Consider the following 16,741-nt stretch of genomic DNA (forward strand, 5'->3'; position numbering starts at 1 on the left):
GATGGAGATAAACTTTATATAAAGTTGTAGATCTTGATGAGATCTAACTTTGTAGTTTATCACTTTTCCATTTAAAATCATTTGGAGTATCGAATAAGCATTATTAGTTTTTAAGCAATTAAAACCGGTGGGAAGGGTTTGAACACAAATAAAAATTTTGTATTTAGGTCCCTTGCCGCCCTTTGAGAGGGTGATTTTTAAAGGCGGCAGGCAATTAGATTTGTAAATTTTCGAAACAAAAAATTATTTTTGTAAATATTTTAATAAAAAAATGTATAAATAAAAAAAATTCAACAGGAGGGGATCCGTTTCGTTCCTTCCCGTTCCCGAGGAAATATCCCCATTCAGTTCCCCTTTCCCTTGTTCCAATCCCACTCCAGCCGGCGGCGAGACATCTGGGAGTGGGAGGTAAAACCCTAGCTAGATCCGATCCGAACCGAACACCGAACTGCGGCGCGGCGACATGGAAGAAGGCCGGGGATCGCCGGAGCCGGCGGGGGCGGCGGACTGGATTGTCCTCGACCCGTACGTCCGCTGCAGCTGGCGGAGGAGGCACAAGTACGAGGAGGAGGACATCACGGCGTCCAAGGTCGGCCGGACCTGCACCGGCTTCCCCGTCCGCGCCTCCCTCCGCGTCGCCGACCCGCCCGCCGTCTCCCGCCTCTACCTCCACTGCCCTCCCCAGTGGCCGGCCGACCTCCCCGAGGTCCGCTACCCCGACGTCATCGCCGCCCACCGCGGCTGCATCCTCTTCGTCGCCGCCGTCCCCTTCGAGGAACCCGGGTTCAACGTCGATGGGCACTACCCCCTCGACTACTTCATCTACTCCGCCTCCCCCTCCTCGCAGCCGTTGCTCACGCGGCTGCCGCCTTGCTTCGTCGGCGGCTTCACCGACCAGGAGGAGGACGAGTTGTACCAGCCGTACCACCAGCAGCGGCAGCGCTACATGTGCAGCCGAGACGTCGGCCTCCTGTGCCGCGACGGCGACGGCGACGGCGAGGACGGCCGGTCGCTCTTCACTGTGGCGCACCTCACATCCAGTGGGAGCAAGGAGGTGGAGCTCTGTGTTGTGCAATCAGGGGAAGCGGAGGAGTGGAGCATCACTCCCCTGCGTGTCCGTCGCGCCATGAGCATGCTCGGCCTCAACCTCGGCGAGTGGAGGACCGACGCCGTGCTCCCCCTCCACGACCGCTTCCTGTGCTGGGTCGACTACTACCAGGGCATCCTGCTCATCGACGTCCTCAACCCTGGGGACGAGCCACATCAATTCAGCTTCATCCCGCTCCCCAAACCGGTGAGAGATGGCAGCACCCGCTTGTTCAGCCAGTCCTACTGCGCCGACCCAGTTCGCTGTGTTTGTGTTAGAGGTAGTAGTGACAGTGGCTTCTTCATCAAGCTGGTCTGCGTCACCATTGCCGCCACCGCAGACAAGGATGTATACCCTCCTGCTTTCACCATCACGGCATGGACTCTGGTCAGCATCGACCAAAAGACCTGGGAACTGGATTTTACAATGGAAGCCGCCGAGTTCTGGGATCTTTGTGCTAATTCCGTAGGTCACACCTGTGCTCTTCCGCGTGCTGTGCCGACTTTTTCTCACCTGAGCTTGGTTGATCCAGGTGTCGTTTCCTTCCTGCTCATGGAAAAGATCGATGATGAGTTCCTGTTTTGGATCGTTGAGTTGGACATGACAAATAAGGTGCTGCGGTCACTGCCCACCCTCTACATCCAGGTGGAAGAAGAAGAAGAAGATGATGATGAAATAAAGAAAGTGCAAGAGGTACAAGGACCCTCCCGTTGCAAGGCCTATAAGAGAGTCTTTCACGGCGAATACTTCTTCCCCAGCCACTTCACCTCGTATCTGAGAAAGAATCCCATCCAAAGGTTCGATATGTGTCCCTTCTGTTTGGTTATATTCTTTAGGTTAGCACTGGCTACTTTGTGTTTGTTTTCCAACATAAAGGGAACACGTTGGTTAAATGGCTAGCAAATTGGCTGTATTGAAACATAGCATGTCTTTATGAGCTAAATGACTAACTAATAGTACTTCGGCGATTGCTTTGCTGTGTCGAGACATGAACATATTTGTCTGAACGCCATGCTATTTTCCTGTTAACGATGATTCAAGCAGTAACTAACTTGGTGTTATCCTTTTGTACTCTTCTATAATACGTTGTCATTGCCTCTTCAGTAAATTGCATTACATTCTCTATTTTCTGTGCAGTTCAACTAGTAGAGCTTGTCATTTCGTGAACGTTGTACTGATTTGCCAGCACATGACCTTAATAAATTTGGTCCTAAGTTAGTCTTGGTACGAATTACCAATTATAAACATCACAGCTTGATATAAAAGAAAATGATGATTGCAGTGTCAAAAACTACAGCTCAGTCTGATGACCGTTTGCTCTGCTGAAAAGCAAAATTTAATACTGGGCATTAAGACAGCCAACTGAACAAGTTCACACTTTATTTGACTAGTGTGTCTTATGTACATATGCTTCTTTTATCACAATCTGGAGCTAGTTGCATTAATCATCTTGTGTTTTTGCTGCTTTACCATTTATTTTGGTGTAGTCGGCTACGGAGTCAAATGATGCAGAAGGCAAAGCAAGAGAGCGTAATGCAAAAGAAACAAGTGAATGTAATGCAAGAGATTCCAGGTAAGCACAATTGAACAAGTTATCAGCATTTGGTTCTTTTCATCTGGTGTTTGATGAATTTTTGTGCTAAAACTTCATAGAAGAAATAATAAATTATTGGATATTTAATTTTATATGAGAATATTATTTGTAGCACAATTTTACTGAATATATACGAGACGTGTCTATATGACATGTGGGTCCAGAAATTTTAAATATCACGGTGTCCGAATATATTCGATATTGGACTCGTTTTGTTGTATAATTTGAATAGAAAGTGATGGTTCAAATGGATTTTAAATCCGATATACGATTCAAAAGATTGTAACTATTAAAACAAAAGAAATAAGCAAGTGCTATCGTTACTACGTGAGCATGCATGGTCATTGGCTGTGGCGATTAAACATATGGGGTCCACTGTCATTAGACATGTTAATCACATAATTATCTCCAGACTGCAGTACACGTTGACGGATTGGCTCGTCTCTGCGTCGGCTTATCACGAAGATTAGCACAGGGCGCTGGAAATTCGGAGGCCGCTTCCGTCGCCGCTGCCTATATAAGAAGCAGAACCCATCTAGAGCGGGGGACGCCGAGGACCATGCATGCTCCCGTGGTAACGATAGCACTTGCTTATTTCTTTTGTTTTATTTTAAGCTGCGCTTGTGATCGTCGTCTTCAAAATTGATTGCTCGCCGAAGGTTGAAGTTGGTGCAGAGATTTAATGATAACTGTGATATAGGTGGCTTTGTTTTGCCGAAACCTGGTCACAATATATTATCACCATGTCCATACATGAGTCAGGTATCATAACAAAGGGGATGACTTTTGCCTCGTCGGTGCCCAGTCATATATGCCAGCCTTTATTAGATGTGGATATATCGTTACTTTTGCCTCGTCGGAACCTAGTAACATGTATCCGTTCCTATATGTTTGGACATGTTAATAATATCGTGACACCGGCCTCGTAAATACTCGGCCATAATTTTTAACTTCCAAAGATCACGAATAGCTCCCATGTGTGTGCATGGTATCAAAATATATTTTGTAAAACATCGGTTAGATTATCCAATCACCAATGAAAGTTGGAAATATCTAAAGCTGTTGTTATCGGTATCATAGTAACAAATAGATGATCCAATCTCCAATGAGGGCCGGACATCTAATTTTGAGCATAGAAAATATATCAAATAGTGTTCAGATAATCCGATCACCAATGAGGACCGAACCAGCCTTATACCATCGATTGTATAAATGGAGTTTGATGATAACCGTGCTTCGGCTCTCATTGATCTGGCTTTAATCATCAAGATCAAGATAGATTAAAAACGCGCAGATGTTCCGATCGCCAATAAGGACCGAACATCTATTGTGTTTAATCTAGAAAATTAATATTTATTCAATGTGCTCACCATCCAGCGCAAATATCCTGAATGGCGGCATGTTGTCGATAAATGACTCGACTTGATGAAGGACGCCGGCTGCGGTGTTTAATTCTCTCCGCAGCGGCGCCGGTTTGCTATCACCGGCCGGCTTCAATCTCCTCTCCTGATTTTCCTAATCTACTGAGAAGAATGGGATGAATGAAAATGGGCAGATGGGTGTCTCCTGTGGCGTCCTCGGCGTCCCCCGCTCTAGATGGGTTCTGCTTCTTATATAGGCAGCGGCGACGGAAGCGGCCTCCGAATTTCCAGCGCCCTGTGCTAATCTTCGTGATAAGCCGACGCAGAGACGAGCCAATCCGTCAACGTGTACTGCAGTCTGGAGATAATTATGTGATTAACATGTCTAATGACAGTGGGCCCCATATGTTTAATCGCCACAGCCAATGACCATGCATGCTCACGTAGTAACGATAGCACTTCTTATTTCTTTTGTTTTAATAGTTCCAATCTTTTGAATCGTATATCGGATTTAAAATCCATTTGAACCATCACTTTCTATTCAATTATACAACAAAACGAGTCCAATATCGAATATATTCGGACACCATAATATTTAAAATTTCTAGACCCACATGTCATATAGACACGTCTCGTATATATTCAGTAAAATTGTGCTACAAATAATATTCTCATATAAAATTAAATGCCCAATAATTTATTATTTCTTCTATGAATTTTTAGCACAAAAATTCATCAAACAAATGCCCCCCACCGAGTGTAGTTTGTACGCGAAGCAGGACAGACTTCACTCGGTGAAATACTCAGTAGTATATTGTTACGAAGGATTAATCCATCTCCGTGTGGTACATGGCTTGATTCACAAGCTGGCTGCCAATCGGCAAATGACGTGCATGATCTGATATATATTGAAGCCGAGTTCATGTATCATACGGGCTCATGGCCGTATGTCCTATATATATAAATAAAGTCTGTACAGCTTCTTAATCGAGTAATTAAAACAGAGCTCATGTTAGATCGTTAAAATCTTCGATCAGAGCTACTGCAAATTAACGGTGATCGACTGGGGAAAGCAGTCGATCGAATTTCTTTGCTACTGTTCAAGACAAGAAAATGCAGAAGGCTAGTGATCGTGCCGATCATACCAGCGTGTGCAACCCCACTTATACTTGGCAGGAGATCCCAGATGACCCACCATTGCCTGGCCATGATAGTGATGAAGGTATCAAGGAAACTTCCCAGCAAGGGAGGGGCCTTGGCATGCAAAAATCTCACGGCGAAAAGATCATAATAAAAAAAAGGGACAGAAGTTAGGTTCTGAATCGTTAAACTCTTCCGTGAATTGATCCATCTTATAAGTGCCTCTTTTTTTTAAAAGGGGAACCCCTATGTTGAGGCGTCCTCAATCTACACATTATACAGTGGACTAGCCAAGAAGGCGCCAAGAGAAGATAATGGCGAGATGTTTCTTTGGTGTGATGACTTCAAATTTTTCTATCACATTGACCAGCAAAATATCTCACCCGAAGATGTAACGGCAATCGGGACAGCGAAGAAGTGGATGTGGTTGTCTAAAGTAGCCTCTTGTTTGAACATCAAACAGGGCCACCGACTTATTTTTTCATGTGGATCATCACAGCTTCCTCACAGGGAAACATAACATATCTATCATACCGCAACATATGTTGATTTTTCCGGCGGAGGATCAAACACGCCGTGTGATACTATCTGCACCATGCCCCCAACTCAACCTACTAGTAAGCTTCTTGATGACGACCAGATGGAGTTTCTAACAAGGCAGTGGGCCCCGAAGCCACTAGTAAGCATTGTAATGGGGATAATTCTGTCATGCGGGCAGGAGAAACCACTCTGCAAGGTACAACTGGTTTCTTTCATTTTATACTTCTCTGTCCACTCTGTTTTCCTTTTTTTTATGTAATCAATTTCACACACTACCCTTCTTCTCATGTGCTCCAGCTAGGATTCAACACTTGTTCAGTGAATCCAAGAAGTTGTCTATCAATGTTGAGCATATAATCGCCCAAGTTTCACAAGCGGTGAACATGAACTGTGGCGCAGAGGAAAACTCCCTGCTCAAAGAATTTGATGGGAACAACCCCGTGACCCTGCCGAAACTTTCAGATGTTGTTTCAGCCCGTGGTCTTAAACATGTCTGGTCTGAGATCAAAGCGTTTCAAGAATTACTCAAGCAACGCCCGGTACAGAGAGATATTATACTTAAAGAGATAAGCATCAACCTGGATCTGTGGAGTAACTTCTTCTCAAAGCCACCTCCTGAAATAATTAGGCTAATGGAAGGGTTACGCGTGCTTAAGGGAGCGCTATCGGAGGAAGCGCCACTGCCAACTACTAATCTTGTTCTCGCACAACAGGACCAGATTAACCAACACGTCGATCTGCTCCGCACTGCTCAAGACAAGGTGGAGTCATCGTGTGTCGCTTTGGAGGCACTGACGAGTCAATATAATGTAGAGCAAGCAGTAGAGGAGGGCAACAAGAGAGAGTGCTCACGACAAGCACGGAAAGTTAGAGCAGAGATAGCAGTGTTGCAAGCAAGACTTCAACAAGTGGAAGATGCCCACTCCAGTGCACAACACCGACAAGATGTTGTAACAGAGAACTTGAACTCCCATCTCGAGCGACATCGTCAAGAAAATGAGCGAAAGTATGGCAATGTCTTGGCAGCAGCCTGTAGCCGGGTTGGTTGCTCTTCTTCAATCTGAAAGCGGGAAGTAGTCATCTCCCACCCTCAGCAAAAGTAATGGCAATTTCATAGCCTATTGACCCAAACCACCTTTGAAATATAGCCTTATCCTATCCTCCTTCCTGGGATAAAGGTAAAAAATATGAGGCACATAATTGAAGGAAAACTCAGAAAAGACCCCTTTGTTTTCAAGAGATCCTGATGAAACGTGAGCTCATTATCACAAGTTACACGAGGGAGTTGAAGCATTAAGCGAGATCCCGTCGTTATTCAGAAATTGAGGGCATATTACATCCTCCAGCAGTTTGCCATTCGTTACCTCATAGCTTGGCGACCGGAAGAAAAGCCAACACACAAAAAAAAATCCCACATATTTTTTTTCTCTCTCCTCCTTGGAAACAAGACAACTCATTTATTGTTTCCCCGAGTCGAGTCCCTGTTGCTTTGCACATGAACTCTACTCGGCGGGGGCATCCGTCTCATATGCTAATAATATTTGAAGCCTGAATTTACAAGATGTGTGTGAAGAAGGCCTTTATGACGCGTGGCAAAAAAAACACGTGGCAAAAGAAAAGAAGGATGACAACGTCTATGATTTCCGGACGGAAATTATTCCTACTAAGTTTACTGTGGTGTTCTTATTACAGTGATATGATTACTTAATATATGGTTGGATCATACCAATGTCCATGATTTTCGGACGACAATTAATATTATAAGTTGTACAGTGTAATGTGCTTTCTACAGTGATTTTATTATTTAATTGGGTTTCACCCGTGTCCAAGATTTTCGGACGACGATTAATTCCAACAATTCTGCACTGTAACGAATTTTTCTACAGTGATCTTATTATTTCATGAACAATTGGATTATGCCAACGTCTATGATTTTCGGACGGCAATTAATCCTATCAAGTTTATACTGGGACGCGTTCTCACAGTGGCCCAGTCAATTACGTACAGTTGCACTGAACCAGCATCTATGATTTTCGGATGATGGTCAGTCAATATTTGGGAGCAGTAAAGCATGCCAGTACGGTCAATGCAGGACTGTGAAACCCTTCGAGTTTAGACGCCTAGTACCGTAACCATTTTAACGGTCGCGTCTAGCTTGATTAATTTTCTATTGGTTGGCACCGATTTATTTTGGTCGCAATAGAATTTTATAAGATGGTATGATTACTTCGCCATATAATCATCAGTGTGTGGCACGAATTTTTCGCTACGTTTTCTTCCTTAAATTTTTTTTTGTTCTCACGCCGCGGCATGATTCTTCGCCACAAGGAATTTTATGTCATAGCATGAATCTTCGCTATGGTATATTTATCGACATTTGCATTGTTGCATGAATTTCGCTATAATTTCTATAGCGGGGAGGCTGGTCTTTTAAAAGCCAGTAAAAAAAATTGAATAAAAAAAATCTATGGCTGAACCAGAATCGTGAAGAATTAGTGGCGTTACTGTTACTGCTACAGTAGTAAAGCCACTAAAAAATCTGAACGTGAGCATCTTTTATGTGAGGAAATGTATATATATAAAGAAAAAAAAGGAAGAAGCCAGTGCACAAAGACGGTTGGTAACAATGCAACGCTCCTATTAAATTTGAAGGAGTTCACTCCGTTGTTCTGGTGCAAATCAAAGTATATAATAGCAAATAAAGGAGTTCACTCTGTTATATCAGAAACAAATAAAATATCTGAAGAGCTATTACAAGCCTGAAACAAGATTTTAAAACAGCGTCTACTCATCTAATGAGCAGCCTATGAAAAAATCAAATATATTGTAGACATATTGGGACAGACCAAACTCGTCTGGCTTAGTAAAGTCTTCAATATTTTGGAGAGACTTTTGGTGTACGCTCGCCTGCTCTAACTGTGCCGCAATCTCATATCCTCGATCCTTAGCTTGTCGATGTCGCTCAAGATGGGAGTTCAAGTTCTCTATTACAACATCTTGGTGGCATTGAGCACGGGAATAATCATCTTCCACCTGTTGAAGTTTTGCTTGCAACATTGCTATCTCTGCTTTGATTTTCTGGGCTTGTCGAGAGCACTCCCTCTTATTGCCTTCTTCTACAGCCCGTTCTACGTTATATTGACTCGTTAGTGCTGCCAAAGCGACGCACGATGACTCCACCTTGTCTTGAGCAGTGCGGAGCATATCAATATGATGGTCAATCTTAGTGGTTGGCAGTGGCGCTTCCTCTGATAGCGCTCCCTTTTGCACACGTAACCCTTCCATTAGCCTAATTATTTCAGGAGGTGGTTTTGAGAAGAAGTTACTCCACAAATCCAGATTGATGCTTATCTCTTTAAGCACAATATCCTTCTGTATCGGGCGTTGTTTGAGTAATTCTTGAAACGCTTTGATCTCAGACCAGACATGTTTAAGACCACGAGCTGAAACATCATCTGAAAGTTTCGGCAGGGTCACCGAGTTGTTCCCATGAAATCCCTTGAACTAGGAGTTTTCCCCTGCACCAGGGTCTACGTTCGGTGCCTTTAGAATTTGTGCGACGATTTGCTCAACATCCATAGATAACTTCTTGGATTCATTGGACAACTCTTCAACTCCAGTCAGTGAAGCTGAAACACATAAGAAGGAAGGGAGTGCATGAAATTGGTTATTTGTATAAAAAAAGGAACAAACAGAAATGTCTATAAAATAAAATAAATGAGTTGTACCGTGATGAGAGGTGCCCCCTTTTACTGTATCAGCACAAGCCTCGGTACGCGTCTCGTCGTCCTCTAGGAGATGCGAATTAACGTTGTCCTTCTGAGTAGCACCCGGAAAAATGGGCGAATCTAAACAGAGACTGGTTTCAGGGTTTGCCCCTCCATCCAAAAGAGTGGCTAGATCAGAAAAATCGCCTGTAAGAAGATCTGTGGGCAGAGTGCCTATATCATCATGTGGAATAGCCAACCCTTCACTGTAGGGGTCGATATGCGTCATGGCTGACGAGTTGAGTACAGTCTCATTTCGAGGAGGTAACACTAATAACTCCTGTTGTGAGGCTTGGGCAGACACATGAGTTGTGACATTGTCTGGGTTGGCAATGCATGTTCTGATTTTCTTGATGTCTTTTCCAGACCGGTCGGGTCCTACCCTCACAATCTCTGTAGGGTTCGCACTCGAGGCGGGTAATGGCAACGTTGTCTTGATCTCGGTTTGAGCGCTCTCCTCCTGGTGCTCAGGAGAGATCGAGACAGACTTGGCTGTTCTTTGCTTAGGTGTGCCCACCCTACCTCCTGAACCTCCTAAAAAAAAGAAGGGGGACGAAAATAAATTAGAGGAAACAGTAACCAATGACCATTCATATTGATAACAGAGTATATATTTTTCTTTAAAAAAAATTTGGTAAACTGCATGCCTGATGTTTCTGCCCCGGGTGCATTTTTCGTAGTTGCAGCTTTGGTGGAGTGTTTTGACCGTGAACAGAATAGGCTCGGATGCTTTAGAAAATTGAAAGCTTGAGAGCACCCGTTGATGTAATCAAGTGAACGTATGGTGTCCCGGGCGAAAGGTTGAATAAATATTGAGTGACCCCTCGGCCTATGAAAAGCTAGGTGGCGCCGTTGCAAAAGTTGCAGCGATTCATCCCTAGAATTGCCATTTAGGTAACTTGGAAAATCAAGGCTACGTGTCCTGTTAATGGTGATCATAAGGAAATTGGGGACATGCTGGTCATAGTTGAACATGCGAGCGAATCGATGAGGACAGTAAACCAAATTGTCAAAAACTTCACCTCTCCTATAGGTGACGCCGCCAACAGTGCAGCTGACCAAGAAATCCACGGCTGCCATGGAAATTGCCCTGTGTGCCTTGGGAGAACGGTCATCAAATAACTCGACCTCCTGGTCGGATGTGGGAAAACGGATGCTGGACCGTCCCAAGAAGTCCAGTGAACGTAAAGCCGTTCCAGCATCATTAAAATCCCAAAATAAGCTATGTGCGCTCTTAATATCCATAGACTCATAGTCTCTGAAGTCTATAATAAAGGGCGGGTTCATCACCGGGCAAGATAAAGTTGCCGACGTAGGAACCCTCTCCAAAAAGATGCAAACCAGCCCATAATAAAATGGCCTGGCACAAATGAAGAACAGTCACTCGCAGAAGCCTGACGTGCAGCTACTTGGTGGTAGACATTGTCCAGGGCACGATATAAAAATGCCATGCTTGTAACACCAATGGCCCAGCGGCTGCCTTGAGCGATTTCCATTGCCATAGTAAAAACCTCGGGGCGAATAAAGTTGCCTTCCTCCACTGGAACGCAATATGTGCATAACCATGCGGCGATAAAAGCTGCCCGGTACACCACCAATGGGTAGGTGTGTACGTAAGTCATTTCGAGACCACACATGATAGCAGTGGGTCGGCCATTCCGAATCTCAACACGAAAATTTGGGCCCTCATATAAAGGTTTTTTTGGATCAGCAAAACCATTGGGTAAAAATGACTGAAAAGGCACAGGGTGGTCGCCGAAGAAGTGATTGACCCATGTCGCGATGGTTACTATTCCAGGACCCTCATTTAGTTGTAGGGGACACTCCTCAACATATATATTGTGCAGAGTCTGCACATGCCCACGAGCTGTGGATGGTAAAGGGATAAATTCTTCATAAAGGCGCCCTGAAATTGGTATGCCCATGGCATCGTACATTGTATGGAGAGGATAACCCATCTCTCCCTGGCTGGTGACTAAAGTGTGTCCATCCACATTCCAATAAGTTAAAAAGGCGGCCACTAATGAAGGATCTATCTTGCATTTATAAATAGACGCCATTATGCCTCGGAGTACGCCGGCCTTCTTGAGATATGTACGGTCGTACGGATTCACCATTAGCATACGAGCCCATAGCATTAGCTTGTCATTGGGAGAAATTTCTAGCCTTAACTGCATTGGCTGATCTTCCAACCATCGCTTGGTTCTTGAGGTAATGAACTTTTGTGCCAATGTAGCAGTATGACGTGGCACATCAAAAGTCCCGGAGTCATTAAATAAAACCGGCTTCAAGAGACACATGCTGCCAGGCCTCCCTCTTGGCTGTGTCCCTGGTTGATCTTGATGACCTACAAGGACATCCTTGCAATTGGCAAGTAATTTTTGAAATGGTGTCGGGACACGGAATGCTGCCCAGTCACGACTCTGCGTGAGCGACATCCACTCTGCTTCACGTATAAGTTGTTGACCCCACTTAATATTCAAACATGAAGCAACCTGACTCATGAAATCATCTGTTTTCTTTGCTTCACCATTGTTGGTTGATTGTGCATCCTCGGGTAAATTACCGGTTGGCTCTGCATCCTTAAAAAAATCAAAATCCTCTCACCACAATAACGCTTCTCCGTTTTCTTCTTGCGGCGGTGCTTCTCTTTCATACCCGCTAAATAATATGTACATTGAGATTGGCATTTTCTGTAAGAATAAAAGAGAAATAATAAAGGAAGTTCAGGAAGCTCATCAAGCAAGTAGTATGGTCACGCTTATGTTTTAAAACAATAAAGTGGTTCAAGGTTGATCATACATTGTGAGCAGTTGTTTTAAGGTATCCTGTGCGCATGTCACGAGAACCTTCTGAACTGCCAGATTCCATGGAGTTTCGCTGGTGATCAGTAGGGGCGCATTGCTCCTCCGTATTAATCAATTCAGGATCACGATCGTGTTGATCTCCGGTGATTTGTTTCTTTTTGGCTCGCTCGCCCTGAAACGGATTTGAACGTTTTCTTTGCTCTCTCTCCCCATCTTAAAGTACTATCAAAAGTGGGAGGCAAAAATAGCTGACAAGATTATTGAAAAGTACATGCCTGATCGTGAGGGTTTCAAGGTATTAGCAAGATATGTAAAGCAAGAAATAGTCAAGTAGAGCAAACCTGGTCTTTATCACGTAGATCGGTTCGTTTGTCCCGACTAGTGAGACGAACAAAGATTAGAGAAAATTACTTCAGAATAGAAGGACGACAAATTCGAAACCCTAGGCAGGCGTGGCTGCTGAGAATATATATGCCCGGCGATATGGAGTCCATGCCGGATTAATCACTAATCAGTTTTGATACGTCTCGGACTTGTTGGAGATATACTGGTGATAGTTACCAGCAAAATTAATCGTTTATGGAGAGGTTTATCTGAATAGATGATTTGTTCACCGAGTATTAGCCTGTCCTACTTCGCGTACAGACTATACTCGGTGGGGGGCATTTCTTTGATGAGTTTTTGTGCAAAAAAATTCATATAAGATATAATAAATTATTGGGCATTTAATTTTGTACGAAAATATTATCTGCCACCCAATTTTATTAAATATATACGAGACGTGTCTATATGACATATGGGCCCAGAAATTTTAAATATCACGGTGTCCGAATATATTCGATATTGGACTCGTTTTGATGTATAATTCGAATAGAAAGTAATGGTTCAAATGAATTTTAAATCCGATGTACGATTCAAAAGATTGGAGCTATTAAAAGAAAAGAAATAAGCAAGTGCTATCGTTACTTGCTTTGCTACGTGAGGATCATTATCTCCAATTTGGAAATTGACAGGCGATTAAACACATGGGCCCACCGTCATTAGGCATGTTAATCACATAATTATCTCCAGTACACGGCGACGCATTGGCTCGTCCCTGCATCGGTTTATCAGGAGGATTAGCACGGGGCGCTGGAAATTCGGAGGCTGTTTCCGTCACCGCTGCCTATATAAGGAGCAGAACCCATCTAGAGCGGGGGACGCCGAGGACGCCACAGGAGACACCCATCTGCCCATTTTCATTCATCCCATTCTTCTTAGTAGATTAGGAAAATCAGGAGAGGAGATTGAAGTCGCCTGGTGATAGCAAACCGGTGCCGCTGCCACTGCGGAGAAAATTAAACACCGCAGCCGGCGTCCTTCGTCAAGTCGAGTCATTTATCGACAACATGCCGCCATTCAAGATATTTGCGCTGGATGGTGAGCACATTGAATAAATATTAATTTTCTAGATTAAACACAATAGATGTTCGGTCCTTATTGGCGATCGGAACATCTGCGTGTTCTTAATCTATCTTGATCTTGATGATTAAAGCCAGATCAATGAGAGCCGAAACACGTTTATCATCAAACTCCATTTATACAATCAATGGTATAAGGCTGGTCCGGTCCTCATTGGCGATCGGATTATCCGAATACTATTTGATATTTTCTATGCTCAAAATTAGATGTCCGACCCTTATTGGAGATTGGATCATCTATTTGTTACTATGATGCCAATAACAACGGTGCTAGATATGTCCAACTTTCATTGGTGATTGAACAATCTAAGCGGTGTTTTACAAAATATATTTTGCTACCATGCACACGCATGGGAGCTATTCATGATCTTTGGAAGATAAAAATTATGGCCGAGCATTTACGAGGCCGGAGTCACGATATTATTAACATGTCCAAACATATAGGAACGGATACACGTTACTAGGTTCCAACGAGGCAAAAGTAACGATATATCTATATCTAATAAAGGCCGGCATATATGACTGGGCACCGACGAGGCAAAAGTCATCCCCTTTATTATGATACCTGATTCATGTATGGACGTGGTGATAATATATTGTGACCAGGTTTCGGCAAAACAAAGCCACCTATATCACAGTTATCATTAAATTTCTGCACCAACCTCAACCTTCGGCGAGCAATTAATTTTGAAGACGACGATCACAAAGCGCATCTTAATCGGAGGTGTTCCATAGGCTCGTCCTATGGATATAATTAACCGGTAGCCTCATTGCTAGGCGCGGGGAATCAGCGGACTGCATGCAATCTCCAGTCAGCATACATTTCCATTAAGTATTCCTCGCGAAGGCAAAAGACGAACTCCTGTGGGAGCCCTGATGTATTTGTAAACATTCATATTAATGAATCGTGATTAATAAAATACAAGGTTTCCCTATTTTTTGTGTGTTCGTTATTTTGTTTTCATCAAACAAAATGGCACGCCCAGCGGACCTGATTCTCCTCCCATCTATGCTACGCTACGATGGTCGTCGTTAAATTATTCAAATTTGCTCACTAATTGGATGGTGCTCATTAAAATCATGAAATGGCATCAATGTATGGATGGCCGGTTCAATATATATACACATATGTGGGCTCGTTGTGCTTGCGCGCAGGCACCATGTAGTTTGTGCAATTAACACGCTGGCGGCTGGCAGTAATAATATTAATTTCCGGACACCTAATTAACGATGGAAGATGGCCATGATCATAGAGCCTACCATGCAATATGCGATAAAACCGATGCTTTTGTATGCATCGTTCTCTGTTAATTTTTACTCCGTAATAAGCACTGCAGCATGTGCTTGATGTGCAGCCGTGCTTATATTACTTCCTCCTTCTGCCGTTCAAATGCACAAAGACTGTTAGTGAATTGTTGGGCTCAACTCAGATGCATGCGCACTGCAGTCCATCAGAGCCATTCGGCTTGGTTCTGAGACATTAATTAATCGAGGGAGGAATGCACCTAGCACATCCCAGCATGGCATGATCATGGCTGCCAATGTGTTGTCTCCTAATGCTCTTCTCTCATCTATGCTACGCACACTACACTGGCCAAGGTCACCTGTGACGGGCCCAAACCCTCATCTTTGACGGCTTCGCGCATGGTCAGTGATCAGTGGTCACTGGTGAGTCCAGTCACCTTTGACGGGTGGCCGGCCGTCACAGGTGACACCCACCTCTGACGGGCAAGTTACTAGAAGGCCGTCAGAGGTGTTGGTCTCCGCTAGCCTTGAGCAAGTTAGGACCCGTCACAGGTGACTCATCTCTGACGGCCCTTGAAATAAAGGCCGTCAGAGGTTGAGGTCTCCGTAGTTAGAAGCTGTCACAGGTGATCTACCTGTGACGGTCCCAAAAGTAAAGGCCCGTCACAGGTAGGTCACCTCTGACGGGCCTTTATTTGCTAGTCCGTCACAGGTTATGTTACCTTTGACGGATTTTTGTTCCGACCCGTCACTGATGAGTTAATTCCAGAAAAAAATAAATGCTAAATATTGGCTAGCCTCAGGATTTGCTAGCCATGCCCTCTGAAAAATAGAAACATCACAGATATATTCTAGTCACAGATCCATCACAGATACATCACCCCCCCAATATAACATCACAGATCCCCAACAACACATATATGCAGTTCAAATGCCACAATTTTGCACAGCAAATTCACACCCCTTGAAAGCCACAATTTCGGTCGTTGCTCATAGAACCACATATATACTTACCAAATGGATTAAAGCCATAATGTCATCGACCTGCACAACCTGTCAATAAGGAAAAAAAAAGGAGAAAACAGATGAATAGTACAACATAAATCGTAGTTGATCAAATGTGATGACAATTTAGTAAAGTACCATAAATATTGCACATATGAAAGTAAATTACATTGCACTCTATAAAAACATAATTTTTTACATCGCCAGAAATTATAAAAACATCTTTTTTACATCACAATAAATTATCTAGCCAAGTTCATGAGTCTATTTGGCATGAAAACGTCCTTTCTTGTTCATTATTTCTGCAAGAATAAAGGCGCACAATTCGCCTCTGATAGCGGGGGGGTTGATGGGTGAGATCTTGAAGCCAGCTCTACCTTTCTGTTTAATAAATAAGAGGTTAATTAGCACGTTTTGAATAGCAATGTAGATATTGAAATGAGCTTATTCGCCATTAGCAACAACCTCAGGGTCGAAATCTTTCACCTCTCTTAGAAGTGTTGACATGTTGTGGCACACGTGAAAACCACATTGGTCTCCGATCTGTTGTGCGCATGCAAACTTGGTGTCATGATAAAGTTCATTCTTGCCCTCCTTGTGCCTACCACCCTTTTCCACATATGGGCCCCAAGCCATATTTAAGGCCTTGGTGATTTCACTGAAATCATAATCTTTGGACTTATTGGAGTTAAGGTAGGTAACCCGACTCCACTTAGGTACGATGACTAGGAGAAT

At 43.7% G+C, this 16,741-nt stretch overlaps 1 protein-coding gene and 2 long non-coding RNA genes across 5 annotated transcripts; 2 read left to right on the top strand and 1 right to left on the bottom strand.

Annotated features, from left to right (window-relative positions):
- Positions 1-342: 342 nt before the first annotated feature.
- Positions 343-7,530, top strand: LOC4352665 (uncharacterized). 3 transcript variants are annotated; one of them, XR_003240012.2, is made up of 4 exons: positions 343-1,884; positions 2,575-2,660; positions 5,421-5,918; positions 6,020-7,530. XR_003240012.2 is itself a non-coding variant. In XM_015765142.3 (3 exons), exons 1-3 carry the CDS (start codon positions 464-466, stop codon positions 3,108-3,110), a joined length of 1,524 nt encoding a protein of 507 aa, XP_015620628.1. In that variant the 5' UTR covers positions 343-463; the 3' UTR covers positions 3,111-3,473. The 3 variants fall into 3 exon arrangements, 1 of the variants encoding a protein (XP_015620628.1); XR_001542318.3 differs by lacking the exons at positions 5,421-5,918; positions 6,020-7,530 and adding an exon at positions 3,094-3,473 and having other exon boundaries at positions 343-1,552; positions 1,620-1,884; XM_015765142.3 differs by lacking the exons at positions 5,421-5,918; positions 6,020-7,530 and adding an exon at positions 3,094-3,473.
- Positions 7,531-13,503: 5,973 nt separating this feature from the next.
- LOC136354634 (uncharacterized) lies at positions 13,504-14,691 on the top strand. Its single transcript, XR_010738191.1, has 2 exons — positions 13,504-13,715; positions 14,363-14,691. It is a non-coding gene; the product is annotated as an uncharacterized lncRNA (long non-coding RNA).
- A 1,461-nt stretch (positions 14,692-16,152) lies between these two features.
- On the bottom strand, positions 16,153-16,741 carry LOC136354836 (uncharacterized). The gene is made up of 2 exons (XR_010738680.1): positions 16,472-16,741; positions 16,153-16,387 (listed from the first exon to the last, which is right to left on the bottom strand). It is a non-coding gene; the product is annotated as an uncharacterized lncRNA (long non-coding RNA).

This window comes from Oryza sativa, chromosome 12, assembly GCF_034140825.1.
Source record: "Oryza sativa Japonica Group chromosome 12, ASM3414082v1".
In the NCBI taxonomy this organism is placed as follows: domain Eukaryota; kingdom Viridiplantae; phylum Streptophyta; class Magnoliopsida; order Poales; family Poaceae; genus Oryza; species Oryza sativa.